At 38.3% G+C, this 16,941-nt stretch overlaps 1 protein-coding gene across 1 annotated transcript in view; it reads left to right on the top strand.

Annotated features, from left to right (window-relative positions):
- Positions 1-16,941, top strand: part of MAGI2 (membrane associated guanylate kinase, WW and PDZ domain containing 2) — a 1,104,679-nt gene that overhangs the window by 944,780 nt on the left and 142,958 nt on the right. The window contains exons 22-23 of the mRNA XM_049096782.1: positions 5,028-5,069; positions 12,240-12,331. Of these exons, the coding sequence (XP_048952739.1) occupies positions 5,028-5,069; positions 12,240-12,331 (134 nt within the window). The remainder of the gene's footprint in view (positions 1-5,027; positions 5,070-12,239; positions 12,332-16,941) is intronic.

Raw genomic sequence — 16,941 nt, 5'->3', positions numbered from 1 at the left:
TGCGAAATTGTGCAGTAAATATAGACAACAGCTCAAGGGTAATTAGACAATTAGGCCAACAGTTTCTCATTCCAAGGGCAAAATTGATGTTTAATCAGGAGAACGTCTTGTTGTTAAATACCTTCTGATTCTCAAAAATCTCCTTAGGCCTTATTGGAAAATGCTGTGCAGAATTTTTTTTTCCTAACTTATTTCCACATAAGCTTAAAACTTGTATATATAGAAAAGAAAAATATCCCACCCCCAAAAAAAAATCCCAAAAGAGGTTTTGACCAATGAGCTTTTTGGGTTTTCATGTCAGTTATTTATGCATTGACCTTCTGGCATGACCAGCAGCTCCCAGGAAAAAGCAAAAATCTCCCCATCCCCATCTCTATTCAAGACTTTGCAATAAAGGTCACTTTTCTCATTGTGCAATAATAGCCTCTGTTGATTATTAACTTCTTGCTGTCCCCATTACTTGCGTTTTGTTTAAGTTGAAAGCAAGGAAAATACATACCTTTGCACAGTGGGATAAGCCATGCTATTTTTTACTTCTCCCTTCCCTGTCCTTTTCTCAGAACTCTCATGAAAGGAGGACTAATTTTCTTTGCAATCACAAGAGGAAGAGCTTGCATTTTTCCATTTTGTATGCTAATCTTGAAAAATAAACTATTGTTTACCATTCCTAACCTTGAAAGAGAAACTACTTCTAAAGGCCCTCAGTGCCCACACCCACATCTTCTCCTGCCTATCTTTTCCGACATGTGATGGTGTCACATATTTTTGATATGAGAAGAAACAGTTTCATAACAATCTACATCCCCATGAGACTGCATGGGGGAACTGCACATGCCTGTTTGCCTGGGACAGTTCTGCTCTGTGTCATCCTAGCAGAATTATTAATAGCTTCCCTTTCACTCTCCAGTTTGTCCTCATTTGAATGACGAATTATATGGTTTCCCTTTACTATATAATCTATTACAGAAATAACATATTACTGTCCAATAAAAGCATATATCTAAATGTATAGATCATGAATAAAAAATTTTGTACCTACTCGGATAAATAATTTCCTTCAAGTTCACTTATTTGGCTGACTGAATTTTTGCCCATACATATTTTATTCCTAATTTGAGGTAAAGACATATATGGTGGCTTGTCTATTAGCCAGACTCCCAGCAAACTCCATCTGTACTCAGGAAAGGGTACATATGTACAAATCTAGAGCATGACAAGCTAAGTGCAGAAAATAGGCGGCAAGACTTCACTCATTTAAGTATTATGCTGTGGAGTTCTCATTCTTCTCACAGATAATAAATCAGATTCAACATTGCAATAATCACGGGCCCAAAAAGGGAGGTAATTTTGTTTGTCTTCCTATCCCTAGGAAAGATTATACTTACATAATTGCAGAACAGTGACTGCCATGACAGGTCCTCTGGATGCCGAGCAAGGCAATAAAAGTACTTCCCAAAGAAACTGGAATCTCTTTGGGATATTACAAAATAAAGTTCTGATCATGCTAAAGAACTTGGTGATCTAGGAATGAGGGCTCCATCCTGTTGCTTCGCTTTGCTTTAAGTCAGAATGGGAGAAGATATTTGCAAATTACCTATCAGATAAAGGACTAGTATCCAAGATCTATAAATAACTTCTTAAACTCAACAGCAAAGAAACAAACAATCCAATCATGAAATGGGCAAAAGACATGAACAGAAATCTCACAGAGGAAGACATAGACATGGCCAACAAGCACATCTGAAAATGCTCCACCTCACTGGCCATCAGGGGAATACAAATCAAAACCACAATGAGATCCCACCTCATACCAGTGAGGAAAGGTTAGTGGAAAGGTTTGTCTCATGAGGCCATTTCTTGAGCACACTCCCCACTGCGGCCTCAGAAGCCAGAGCGACAAGCAGATGAAAACAAGAGGAGACAGAGAAGAAAAATCCCTGTTCTCTGAAACCCTTCCCTCAGGATCCTATCCCTTGGTGTGAACCCAAGTTGAATTATGACTGAAGTTGTCCAAACTTTTTTCTATTCGCATTGAACCTTGCTTATTATAAATAAACAATTTATGAGGTACAACATGTCTGTGCTCCTTTGCAGTAAGACATCACTCAAATGTAGGGTCATAAAAGTGTCAGGGATCCATATGGTGTAATGTGCCTTATGGTGGAATCTCTTTAGAACACAAATTCCTCTGGAATGTCTTCCAAAAGCTCATATGATCAATTTTTCTTTCCAGAAATTAGGAAGAATTAACCCATAATAAGCAATGAGTATGACAACAGAAATAGCAATCAGAAGTAACCATAGGCCAGTTAGAGCATAATGGAAGATCTTTCGGACTATACTTGACAGGCTTTTAGTACTATACTTGACAGGAAATTATACTTCATAACCAATCAAAAAAAGATATCTGCATTTTCCACATCTATGGCTTTTATCCTGTGGTTCTGTTGTTCATTGCTCATAGTGAAATTCTTTCATTGTTAGGTATTATAATTCACATAGAACATGGCTAATCACAAAAAGGTGGTTGTATTTCTAAAGTAACTGGTTTTCTACAGCTTTTTCTGTGTTACCAGTGAGCAAGAGCTGTAGCTGGCACTGTTTCTCATCCTAACACTAGAGCTACTTGGAAAGATGGGATAGTATAAAAATGTGATCCACCCAGCACAGCACTTGAGACTCTAAATGGAAACTGGTGATGGAGCCACATCACACAAGGGAGATACACAGTATCTAGAGCTTGGGAGCCTGTGGCAAGTGCTTCTGCTTAAGCGTTTCAGGTTCCAGTCTCCCTTGCCAAAGTGATTAAACATCTGATAGGGTCAAGCTGGAAATGTCAATAGGTTTAAGAAAGGTTCTGATGCATCATGGATGCCATAGCTGTAGGCAGCTATTAAATGATCACAAAAGGCCACCTTGCCTTCCTAAAGAACACCGCACATCTGAATGCTTCTAGACCAAGCCCTGGCCTCATTTGCTTGGACATTGTTGTTGTCCAATGGCTTTAATGTTCTAATATTCGTAACAAATGTTCTCCGGTGCACTATCTTATTTCAGTGGAATATTAAAATAAGATGATACGTAAATGTTAAGACACTTTTAGCAATGACTTTAACATTAGAATCATAAAAGGCTAGAAAAAAATTTAATAACGTTATCATTTAAAATGTCCTCGATGATACTATGAAGGTTAATTTCCTGTACCTTTTTCTCATGGGAAAACCATTATTGCTGGCCTTAGTATCATTTATATTATGGTTTGATCTGTGAAAAAGAAAAAAAAAAACCTTTCAGCTGGAGTTCTAGTGTACCTGCAAATAATTATGCAGCTATAATTATTTGCAGCTATAATATATTGATAAAGGAGATTGGTAATTTCAGTTAAGCTGTGTTTGCCATTTTTAATATGTGCATTTTTAATTTGGAAATCTAATTTCAAAAATAGAATTTTGGGGGTAGCTTTGTAAACAATTATGGTAATATTTGTATTTCTAACAGGTCCTTTTTAATAAAGAAAGTTACCATGACATGAGCTAAGTAATAAAGATAGTGAAATAATAGTAAGGTTGGGAGCATATTTTTCCACATATTTTAGAAATTAGGTCCAATCTTATAGCTTATAAATTTATTTCATTCAATAGTTCAAAACATAATGTTGCTGGAATCAGACAGAGGTTGGTGGGGCGGTGGGGAGACAGGGGAGGATGTGAGAAGTAAACTCTAAAATCAGTTCTTGACTGAAAGTTATTTAGTATGTCAAAGCATTTTGTTGGTAGCACAAGTTGACAATGCAACCCAAAGTACTTTCATGAATAAATATGAGACCATCAGGGCTGCAATAAACTGAATGTAATTGCTGGATGGCACGTAGGTCCTAGTAAGATTATGATAATATAAAATGTCAGTTTTACAACTAATGGGAAGTATTTAGAAGGTAACAGCCTTCTATCCCTGATGCAGCTCTATTTTTCTGATGAAAGAATATTTCTCAGTTTATAATCCTAAGCAGTCACACTATACATGGTAGATTTTAAAGAAATAACAGTTTAAATAAAATAACAGATTTTAAAGAAATAACAGTTCTGGAAAACTAATTTGTTTTACTGCAAAAACACAAATTACCTGGCAGGGATGATCATTCTGCCCTCAGTGAGTGAGGGTGCAGGGTGCTGTGCAGGGTGTGGTCAGGAACACCTGTGAAACCCAGAAGGTTGGTGACACTGCCTCATCATCAACCTCAAAAAGCTTCTATTTCATTTTCATTGTTGAAGAGTAGAGAACTCTTTATATGAAACAAAGCTCAATAAGAAAGCAAACAGAATCTGACCTGATTTTAATTTTTATTAATGTAAAAATAAAATACACATTTTTATAGTGCTTCATATATATTACAGTATGTAAATAGTATTTTATGCTCATGTCCACAAATTTTTATGTTATATGTAGCAAAGATTAATTATATCAAAATTCTCATGAAGGATCTATATTGCTAACATAAACCAATTTAACCCAACTACTTATGTATCACTTCAACTAGCCAAGTAGTGATAAGTATCAAGATATTTGGACTAATGGACACAAGTCAAGACACTCATTGATTGAATTTTCTACTTCTCATCTCAATATTTGATGACACAATATCTTAAACTGATTTTAAAAGGCCTTTAATTATTTTGTGTATAGCTCGGGGTCTGGATTGACTTTATTTCTCAATAAGAATTTTTACAATGAGAATCAAAACCAATGTTTGAAAAGGAGGATCTTTTATTTTTCTCAGTCTGATCTAAAAAATTTCAGAACTTTCTATTTTGCATCCATATAAAAGAAATACATTCACAGACATATTCATATACATGAGACGGGGTATGTCTTGTCCACTAACTTCCATGGATTTTAGAGAAACAAAATCATTAAATTGGAGCACCAAAGGTTGGGGGTGAGTTCTAATAGCAACAAAAAAATAGTAAAGATGAATTTTAAAATGCCATAAATGAATTTCAATTTTAATTCCCCATTTTCCCATCCAGAACAAGTGCCACCAAGGACCAGTTTTCGAATGGATTCCTCTGGCAAGTATTCTTCAGTACCCACAGTCCTGTGAATGAAACGTCTTCCATTCTGTGTAACAAATCATTCTTCTGAGTAGTATCAGTTTATTAGTATATAGTCACTGTGCTAATTTTATTCACCCACATGCATACATATGTAAGGTAGAGAGCAAGTCCCATCAAGATGGGTCTAAGTGGCTGCCAAGGAAACAGACAAAAGACAAAGGACAAGAGTCATATTCACTAATTACTTTCATAAAATGCTTTAGTGAAAGACTAGACTGAAAACGAAAAAAGTGAAAAGTGAAAGCCATCAGACTGACTAAATCCTTATTGCCTGATACAGCAGCTTCTGGCCACATGTAAACTAGTAGGCACTTGAAATGTGCCTACTCTGAACTTGGATATGCTTAAGATACATGTAAAATCCATACTGGATTTACAAGATTTGATACAAAAAAGAAATAGAAATGTATAATATCTCACTAATTTTTTATATTGATGAATGCTTAAATAATATTTTGGATATACCAGCTTAAAATACATTATTAAAGTTGATTGTACCTATTTCTTTTTGCTTTTTAAAATGGGCTACTGGAAAATTTTAAATTACTTACGTAGCTTGCATTTTATTTATATTGGACCATGCTGGACTAGATAAATAGAAATTGGCTAGAATATCTCAAGAGATTTCCAATTTAGATGTTTCCAAAGAACTTACCGGAAATTTTGCTAACGTGGGATGAAATTATTTTCACATCAACTAAATACCTATGTCAATTTAATTGTTTTCAACCATGCTACTTAAAAAATGCAACACTTCAATGGTCTTTTAAGTTAGATAGAATATCATAGTTCACAAGCTTTCAGTAATAATCAGTTAACTTAAGTAAAAGGAAAAACATTGTTTTGACCTAACAGCTCTGAAAATACTTACCAATTTTAGTTTAGACTAAAGTGTTTAACGTTATTACAGAAGTGAAGGAGGAAAAGGAAGATTCAGGTTTTTTTTTTTACTTTTAGAAAGTGCTTTGAATAGCTGCTTAGACCACTGGACGGAAAGCCAGAACACTGAAACAATTGCAGAAAAGAGTGTTTCATAATAATAGTAGTATTTCAGGTCTGTGGGCTCATGGCACACATCTCTAGAGTGTTTCCATGATGACAGCTCATTATCCATCTCAGCATGTTCTAACACCCCTTGGAGAATATATGTGCTTGAGATCATTTCATTCTATAAGTTTCCATGTCATTTTTTTGGATATGTAGAAAATATGGAAGATATTGCTTAGCATTTTGTCCTCAAATAATGTATAAAGTATTTGTTCAGCTTGGTCTGAAAATTTTTAAACTATGATTATTCTTATGTATTGACTGTAAAATCCTTGTAATTTTAAAAGAATATCTTAAGCCCAGAAGGAAAATGAGACCTAGTAATTACAGTTGCAAAATGAAAGTAGGATTTAATTTGAGATTCTAAATCTCTGTTTATTGGCCACAGCAAGCACATTTCTTGGAAATCTCAGCTTCTGAGTGTACTTTATTTAAAAACAAAAGAAGAGAAGAAGAGCTGTCTAATAGCATAGATTACTTTGATATATATGCACAATACTTTTGAATTTCAAAAGATATGCATTAGTTAAAAGAAAAAAGTTATAATAATGGTTTGCATATATCATAGCACTATGTAATCCAGATTTTCAGGAAAAGCACCAATCCAAATATGGTATTTAATGTCCACACAAGATAACAAAGTACTCTGGAAAATTGTGAGTACATCCAAAGTAAATGGATCTCCCATACTACTTCTCACATTTACAAAATGCCCTTTATCAAATTATGTGTCTTGATTTTTGATTCAGATATACTTATCATAATTATAAGGTATTTATTAATGTCAGCTACCTATGACACTTAGGTACAGAGGCAAAATTGTTAGTAGGAAGACCTAAAGAATGTAATTATGAAAAGTAGTGATAACTCCCCAGTAGAATAGTGCTGTAGTTTATCTGGTATACTAGATTGGTGAGTGTCTTAGAGCAATGAAATTCAAGAAATACTTATTTAGCAACTACTATAGGCTGTGCATAATGAAATATTATAGATGATAAAGATAATTATACCATCATTAAGGAAGAATAATACTGAGAAACAATGCATCCGTAGCCTTCTGAATGGACAAATTACCCAAAGCCAATAGAACCAGGGTGTGGAATATCACAGAAACCAAGAGTAGGAATCACTTCCAGGAGAACTTTCCTTATTTAGAAACAAATGAAATCAGGAGTCACAAAGGGTACATCAAAAGTGCCAAATGAGGCTGAGAAATCACTCAGAATGTGGAAAAAGAAAATGACCATTTGATGTGGTCATTAGGATGTCATCAGGATCATAAAGGGAGCACTTTCAGAAATGCCCATGCAGCAGAAGCCAGACTGGCCAGAGTAAGTGACAGATGAGAGATTGAGGATGAGGAAGCAGGAAGCAAAGGCCCACTAGAGACTACTCATCCAAGGCAGAAAGGGGAGCACAAGGGGGTACTTGGTATGGGGAAATCTAAGTTTATTTGAAGGCTGAGGGAGAAAACCACAGAGTGGGAGTTGGTTCTACTAGAACTGAAATGTGTCTGGCTACAATCGTATTACCAAAGGTATGAGGGGAAAAAGTAAAGAGAAAGAGTTCTTTTAAAGCAAAAAATGTATTAGCTACCTATATGGTAATATGAGAGTCAAGGGATAGGAACTTTCTCATTCCTATATAACTCATTCTGTATCTGGAGTGCATTGAAAGTTCAGAAGCCAGGGACATATTTAATAACTACTTTTGATTTCTGATTCCTTCCTCAGTCTCTTTCCTAGATCTCTTCACAAGGAAAAGCCAAATAACTAATGCTCTTTCCAGCAGGAAAAATTGAATGAATTCATTCTCTGTGCCAAACTGATAATAAGCCCATGGTACTTACATTTTAATTAAAACATGAAAGGGGATTCAAGTACCAAAATTTAATTGACATGTTTGCGGCATACCCTGTGCCAAATTAATCCATAAAAATGCCATTCTTTGCATTTTTGAAGCTTGAATCCATTCATAAAATTAATCAGTTGTGTTCAGTTACCCTTCCTTTTCTTGAAAACTGTGCACAAAGTCATGTCTTTCCAAATCTATACCAAGGATATATACAGCATGTGAAGCTTCTAGAGCCTTAGTGCAAAATAAGAAGCAGCTTTTGAAATTCTGCTTTTCTCTTTTATGAGGGTGGTTGACCTTATACCTGGACGTGGCCACCATTTGCTGCTTTTAGTATTACTAGTTTTTTCAGTATTAGTGGGAGCCCAGGATAAATCAGGACTTACAAATTCCGCTCTGGTAGTTTGCCACAGTGGTCATGGCAGGTCCCATCCGAGACAGAGGTCTTCGGATGATTTATTTCATAATGCCTGAGGATCCCGGGACCCAGCTTCTAAGGAAGAAGCGCCAATGGTCAGGAATGGCCATTGAACACACAAATCCAAAACGCCCTGCCTTTCCTGGGTCCAAGCAATGCCTGGACGCCAATGAGCGTATCCCTGATGGTTCTCCAAAAAGAGCTGAGGCAAAGAAGGGAAACAAAGAGCATGGAAAGAAAATAAACAAGAAAGCAGAATATGAAACAAAAAAAAATGTTGATGGGGGCACAGTTGAGTGACATTCAAAGTGACTTGGGCCCCACTAGGTGTTTACCACACTCCTTCATCAAACAACCATCCAGGTGCATGGTTAGCAAACCATCAGGAGAGAGGGGATTGTTATGTTCTCTCACAGTGGGGTGAAGACTTGGCCCTTGGATTCCTTTGCTTTATGTTCGTGCATTAACGGGAAGAGACAAAGCAGGATACCGTCATTTTAAATGTGTCATCAGGCCAAGGCTCCTGGGTGGCTCTGTCAGCTGTCTGACTTCAGCTCAGGTCATGATCTCGGGGTCCTAAGATCGAGCCCCAAGGTCAGGCTTCCAGCTCAGCGGGGAATCTCCCTGTCCCTCTGCCCTTCCCACCTCCCCCTGCTCCTGCTCTCTCAAACATGTAAATAAACTATTTTTAAAGATAAAAATAAATGTCTTATCAAGCCAAAAGAACAACTAAAGGAAGATATCAAAAACATTTTAATCTTATAAGAGAGCTAACAACGCGGTGGGGGGGGGGCGGGAAGAGTAATGTCTCTCAGCTTTGTGCATATAATTTTAGTTATTTTTTAAAACCAGACTCAAAAGGATGGGGGAGGGCAGAGGAAGAAACCACAGAAAAATTATCTTTCTAAAAGCTCTTATTTTCCCATAAAAAAAAGGACTACTGCCTTAAGGCACAATCTATCATTTAAACTTTTTTTTCCAGTTAACTATGTCTCTAAAGTTTCCATGCCCTGAAGCCTCTGAGTCTGTGTTCAAAATTAACAAAGAAATTTGTAAAAATGTCTGCTGGCGTCCTTCTCTAAGAAGTCTCTCTTTGCCTCTCTCTATTTGTTCATGTACCATGACGCTAGCCATCTCTGCCTGGAAGATTGGAGGGTGAAGATGTCATGGTTGGCACACATCACTCTACATTTGAAATCTAAGTGGTCAGGGCACATTCAGGAGATCATAATGTCACCAAATTGCATACAACAGATAGGGGGAGGAGGATGAATGCTGCACTCACATCTGTTCTTCAAAGTTAAATAAAATAACAGGCTCAAATCTATATTCTTTCTACTAAAAACAAGAGTCTTGAGTCATTCATTAAGGAAATGCTTTCCAATTCCTCTGGGAATTACAGCATTCTCTGACACAAGACAACCCCTTTGTATGTCGGCACATCTCAAAAAATCTGTTACTGGGATTGTCATAATTTCAGCATTTTCTTGAGGGAAAGTTTTATTTAGCAAATAAGATGGATTGCATAGTAAATACCCTTTAGAGTTCCCAGTGTAATATGGATTGATGCTAAGGCCATTTGGAAGAACAGTTTCCCACTTACTTTACCAGTGATGCAAAAATGAGAGTATTTATAGGAGTAGATGGAAAGTTCTGGTTATACTTCTACTAGTGTTATCATTTTAAATCTCAAAAATATATTATTCTTTCTTTTATTTTTTATGGTCTCTATGTATTTTATGTACGGCCTAGAGTCCTCTAAGCTTAAAGTAACCTAGAGAAGAGACTGCTGTGAGCAGTAGAATCATAAACAACTTCTAGAGATTTGTAAGTGGTTGGACATTATCTGTCATCTTCTCATCTCCCCTTGCCTTTCTGCCTCCCCTGGGAGGAATACCTATTCTTGCTATGATTTTGTAGGGCTATTCCATCTGCCAGGAGTCCCAAAGCCCCAAAGGAGCACACACTCCCAATGTGTGATTTCATACATGATGTTCATACATGATGTAGACCCCAGGAATGAATTGAGTTCAAAAGCCAATTGTGACTTGTTGATTATAGAACAAAGTTTTCATCTTTCTTTTACAATCCAACTAATTCTTCTAAGTTCTCATCTTTCAAATATGGATGCTAATGCAATTTATAAGGGATGACTAATGGATATGGAAATCCAATTGATTAGTCTTCTCTGAGTTTTATACTAGTTGTTGAATGGAAAGGTCTTTGGTTATATGTACATCCACTCATGAAAGGGCATGAATGGTTATGGATTCCTGCACAACATATACATAGATGCAAATGTACCTGTGTGATTGACTCCGTTTTGTTTTGTTTTTGAGATCATTAACACATAATCGGCTTACACCTACATTTCAGAAATGAATGAATTGCCTTTTGTTTATTACTGGGAATCCACAGCCCATATTGGAGGGCACCATGGTAAACCCAGTATCATTGTACCTTGCTTACTGGATCACTTTGGCAGCCCCACTTACTGTAGAGCCCAGGAAAGATTTGCCTGGCCATCATTCACTGAGTGTCTCTCTCATCTGTGACCACTACTACATATCCAAAGGCTCGGACACATCTTCCTGTCCCATGCGGATCTGAATGATTTCCAGATCATTCTCTGAAATCCCTTTCCAATTTCCAAAACCATCCTGTGTGAGCAATTTAACTCAATACTTGCTTCTATAAATTCTAACACCTCCTTTAAACCATGAAGGCCTAGGATCACCAAATACTTCTTAAGCAAAGGATGACATTTAAAAGTATTTCCCCAAGTTGCTAACATATATTGGCATCCTAGCAATGACCATGAAAGTATGTGTAACTCAGTCATGATGGAGACTTTACCCCTGTGAGAAGGATTCAAAGGTCCAGGGGTATTGGGTAACCATACATCACATTCTCCTTTAAAAAATCAAAGGAGTTCTTATACCTTCCAATGATTCATTCTAGATTTGAAAAAAATTGACATCCAGGAATTTCCCAACTTATTTTTGGGTATATTCTATTCTTTCAGCTTACTGCACAAAAATATCTCTTTTCCAGTTTATTTCAAATAACCTAGTAAAATCAGTAAAATCATTAGTGGCTTCCACATTTTAAAGTGTTTGGGGAGATAGGAGTTCACTTACACTTGCCAAATTTCTACCCCTAAGCTGTGGAAAACCTAAAGGAGTTTGTCTGAAAATAAAAACTTCACTCAAACTCCCAATACAGAAAAGTTTCAATCCTATTTTTTCTAATTTTTACAATTCAAAACAAGACAACTTAATTAGGCATAAATTTGTATCTCCCACCCCACCCCCGCTGACACACACTAAATGAGGTGCACAAAGACATATTCATTACGAAGGGATATTTGTAAATTTGTAGGCAGTCCTCTACCAGCTAGTTCCAGGACGTCATCTGTTCTCTCAGACTTCTGAAACATTCATTCTAGTCAGAGTAAACATCCTCAAAGTGACAGCCAATCTTCTTGAAAGCAATCTGAATGCTTTCAGGAAAATAAAGAATTACAGAGGCATCTTTTTTTTTTTTTCCATTCAGGAAATTTGTATGTTCTTTCAGCCTATGCTGATACCCTAGGAATGCCCCTGTTTTATCACTGTTAAACCAGGGACCATTTAATTTTGGAATTTTTTGTTACCACATCTTTTTATCCTCTATGCTGTCCACCAACTCTAACAGCACTCTCATTACTTACATCCACAAAATTAATTTATCATTGGTGTGTTCAGATTCTCAGGGAGCGGGGAAGAGACAGGATTCATTACTCAATGGGATCTCCTTTATGCCAGGTCCAGATTATAAGGAGCTGGATGTTCACCTTCGCAGGATGGAGTCTGGATTTGGCTTCAGAATCCTCGGGGGAGATGAGCCTGGGCAGCCTGTAAGTTGAAACCTCTTTATTTCCACAGTGTGGGCTATATTGTTCACTGTGAATTTAAAAGAAAATCTTTGAGGGCTCAAAAAAAAAAAGTTTGAGGTTTGTGTTCTTGCTGGTTAAGTTCTCAAAACATGTCAGTGTCTCCATGACTGACATAAATATATATCATCATAAATTAATGTACATATACATAGGAGGGGACATTACTTTCTCAGAACGGATTGAATTCCTTTTAGATATTTCTATTACTTAATTGTGTTGGATTCCTGGTCATTCTGGACAGCAACACAAGGTATACACACACTATGACAGAAGATAAAGGCATAAATTCCAGCAGAATTACGGATGTTTGCAATCAAAACTACAAGGGAGATCGGGCTCCCGGTGCATGGAGCCTGCTTCTCCCTCTGCCTATGTCTCTGCCTCTCTCTGTGACTATCATAAATAAATAAATAAATAAATAAATAAATAACTTGGGATCCCTGGGTGGTGCAGCGGTTTGGCGCCTGCCTTTGGCCCAGGGCGCAATCCTGGAGACCCGGGATCGAATCCCACATCGGGCTCCCGGCATGGAGCCTGCTTCTCCCTCTGCCTATGTCTCTGCCTCTCTCTCTCTGTGACTATCATAAAAAAAAAAAAAAAAAAAAAAAACCTACAAGGGAGAGAAAACACAGGGATAAACAGAAGTAAGATCAAACTCAATGCTGCAAAATCTCAATCAGATTCAAATTAAGGGATTACCACGAGAAGATGTTCACAAAGTGAACTTCAGTTGGCACAATATTGGGAATTTGGGATGGACTGTGGAGAAATCAAACCTGCACATGCACACACACTCCATTAGATACCAAAGTCAAGGCATAAAATAATATACAGAAAACTCAGCAAAGCTAGATTTATGAACATGTATCAAAATATCAGCCATGAAATACTCATTGTAAAAGATGTGTCTTAAATGGTACCCAATATGACTAAGTCAGGTCCATGGAAGGTTTGAGTAAATGACACCCCATCCCAGCTCGTGCAAGAGATTTAAGCTATAAGCCTCAGTTTCCTCATCTGTAAGATGAAGAGCACAAGAGTGCTCTCACAGAGAGAGAGCTTTAAGAATTAAAGATAGCAGATGCAAACCTCTTGGTATTGTGCCTGGATCATAGCAGTGTCGAGTGGATGTTTATCATCATCGTCTCTCTTGTTGATCAGTTCCAGAAAATAAAACTGGAACCACAAATGGGCAGAAATATTCAGGAGAAAAAAAATAATATAACAAATAAAAGAAATCTGTAAAAATGAAAACTGTCCCAAAGTGAAGTAGACTGCCTCGGTAGACAGTGAGTGCTTTCCCAGGAGAAGCATCCAAGCAGAGCTGACAAGAACCAGACAGGAATCCCAGAGGTGTTTCCTCTGCCCTTTGAGCAGAGTTGGACCAGATGATTGATGAGATCCCTTACAATGAAAAATGCTAAGAAGCTGAGCTTAGACTCCAAGGGTAAGGAACTCCAGGGGGAAAAAAAACTTATTTCCTAATGTTGGGAGGAATACATTTGGCATCAGTCAACCACCATGTTGCTAATCCCCAGCTGCCAGAGGAGATGTGAATGTGCATTTACCATGGAGGGTCGTCTGGATTTCCCTCCTGGGGCTTTGGGAGGAAAGAGAGTGCTAAGGTAAAATATAGGGTTCGGATAACTTTAGACTTCTATTTCTCCAGAGACTAAATTATGTCACAGGCAGAAGGAACAAATCACAGTTATATTTCGCTCCCTTTCACAGACTTGTTCCCCTCTACCTGCCACCTGATTCTGAGTTTACCAGGGATCCTCCATCGCTTGGTCAGGAGGCAGCCTCACTCCTCTCTGTAACTCATCTTGCTCTGTATAGGGAGAACCAAAAATAGGATCCAGTTCCTACACATATGTAAGCATTTAACCTCCTGGTTCCACAGGGTATTTGTCTGACTTAGTTTCCTTCAGGATTATTTTCTAACCTGTTCATAGATCTCCCTTTTTAGTTTGATGGGTAAGATTTAAAATTCCTCCTAGGCAGGGACTTCGTCTTTCCCGTTTTATTCTGGATTAGTTCCCCAGAAATGAGTCATGTGCCATTAGCCAAACTGGACGTTAGGGTCTCAGCCCCCAGACTGCCAAGTCGGCCCCATATTCCTGACAACAGCTGCAATGATTCTGCAAAACTGTGAAGTCGGAGGGAAGAGTCTCCCTCACTTCAGACACTAGCTACAAATTTGGGGGTCCCTTGTCCCCCTTCAGATTTGATAATTCACTAAAACAACTCATAGGGCTCAGGAAAGTGCTGTACTTACGATGACAGTTTTATACTGAAGGGATGCATGTTAGGACCAACTGAAAAAAAATGACAAAGTGTGGAAAGGCTCCACGTGCAAAGCTTCCATTATCCTCAGGGACAAATTATCCCTCCCTCCCAGCATCGATAACAACTAGAAATGCTCACCCAAGTATTGGTGTCCAGAGTTTTTATTGGGGTCTTATTATGTGACTATGAGTGATTGAGTCATTGAAGTGGTTGAGCTCCATCTCCAGCCCCTCTCCTTCCTGGAGGTCAGGCTGAAGTCACAAGGTTCAAACACCCAACCCCCTAATTATGTGGCTGGTCATTCTTGTCTGGTCAGCACCCACCCGTGTCCCCAAGACGTGGTGTGGCTCCTCTACCCTGAGTCATCTACTTCAGCATTAACTGTCAGGTACCCACCAGGAGTCTCCTCACTAGCACAAACTCTTAGGTGCAATGCAAGGGGCTCCCAGTGAACAACAAAGATACCCCAGTTCCAGTGGTCTAAAGGCTACATCTCAGGAAAGGCCAGATCTCTCTTTGGGCTCAGGCTGAACCCTTTATCGTACCCCTATCTGTTTAAAAAACACTAAATGAAGGCAGTAATGGCACTTTAAGGTGATCTTTATAGCGTTGTGGGGGATTCTGAGACTTTTGTAGGACATTGGAGGATAAACCCATTAGATACTAACATAATGCTTCAAACTTACCAACCCTAAGGAGTCTCCACCAGAAAGACAAGGTTCCTGTTTGTTCCAGAATGCACTGACTGACATTATCTTTTCCCCCTTGCCTATCTGTGAGCTCCTTGAAGACAAGGACCATGTTTTGATGGCATTTGTATCTTCCAAGCCTAGCACAGAGCCTGGCATGGTAGATATTTGCTAAATGGAGCTGAAGAGAGTCCTCTTCACCAAGTCAAACTCTCACCTGAACCTCTCAGGAAAAAAAAAAAAAAGGTAATCTGGAGTTTACATTTTCTGAGGCCTCTAGATCCTACAGGCTCTGTAGAGTTTAAATGGTATAGTCCTAGAATCAGAGATGGTGTCCTGGCAGCCCTACAACAAGCTTTCCTCAACCTGGTGTTTTAAAATTGTGGAACACCAACTAATTTCACAGTTTTAAAATTCAGATTTCCATATTCTCTTCAAAATAGATCTACAACATTGGGCTTATCTTTCTCATTGACAACAACTGACCAGAGCCAAAGAGTGGTGCCTTTAAAACTGAGCATGGCCACAGTTCCCAAGACCCCCTTATGCCTGTTATTCATTTAGTCTACTGTCTTTGAGACTCCCATCCCGGAGGATTGGACTGAAAGATGAATATTTTGCACCAAAGGACTCTTTAGCCAGGGCCAGATAATGGTTTTTACAAGCCCTAAGCATATTATCAGGTCCTTTCCCTCATATATAAGTACAAATAAGAGATTACACTATGAAATAAATGTGAAAGTAATAAAGTTCCATTTCTTCCCATGATGCATACTTCAGTACAGTCTTTGAAATATAAAATTCTTATTCTGCTGGAACCCCTCTCCCCCATGGGCTCATGCTTTGTCTCTTTGGGAGTAAACTAGAGCCACATTATGGAAGTATTATCTTCACCAGGGGTAGGAGGGACTGCATGATTGGTCACAGGGAAGGCATGGTCGCAGCTGGCTCAAGAAGGAAGCGTCTGGCTGAAATGCACCTGGCACTGAAGCAGTGAAATTGTTGCCCAAATGGAGCACGTATTACTCAAAATGAAGCTCAGGTGTGTGAGTGCACCCATGGTCACCCCCTGACCTCAGGACAGCTTTGCACCTTGTCAGTTCACACACTCCCAAGTTCCCAACCCTTCTGAACATAGGCTTTGACGCTAGAGTCCTTTCTTTCCTCCACTGGGCAGGCATCCAGTGTCTATGCTAAGCCTCCTCAGATGACATGGATTGTCGGTTATCCTCATTGTGTTCATTTAGATTTATTCTGGTTTATTCTTTCATTGGAATGATTTAAGACACACACAGACTGCAAGTTACAATTTTGGCATCTAAGTCATTAAAGTAAAAGCCTAAATCTTCTTAATGCGAGCAAAGACAGAAAGTAATGCCTTGAAGACCAGAATGTCGCACCTCAGAAAGACCGTGTCAGGAAGAGTGAGTCTACTGTAAAGATTTCCCATAAGCCTTTCCTTCCTGCTTTCCTTCATTGTAAGCCCAGAGATAATATATAAACAAAATGTGCTGGCCTCATTTAATTGCTGATGTGCTGCAAAGGGAGAGGCGCATGAGGTGACTTGGTCCCCAGCCACAGGAGGTCTCATAA

The sequence above is a fragment of the Canis lupus genome, chromosome 18 (assembly GCF_003254725.2).
Source record: "Canis lupus dingo isolate Sandy chromosome 18, ASM325472v2, whole genome shotgun sequence".
NCBI lineage: Eukaryota > Metazoa > Chordata > Mammalia > Carnivora > Canidae > Canis > Canis lupus.
The sequence above is the reverse complement of the archived record's forward strand: the minus strand, read 5'-3'. Positions and strand labels throughout refer to the sequence as shown.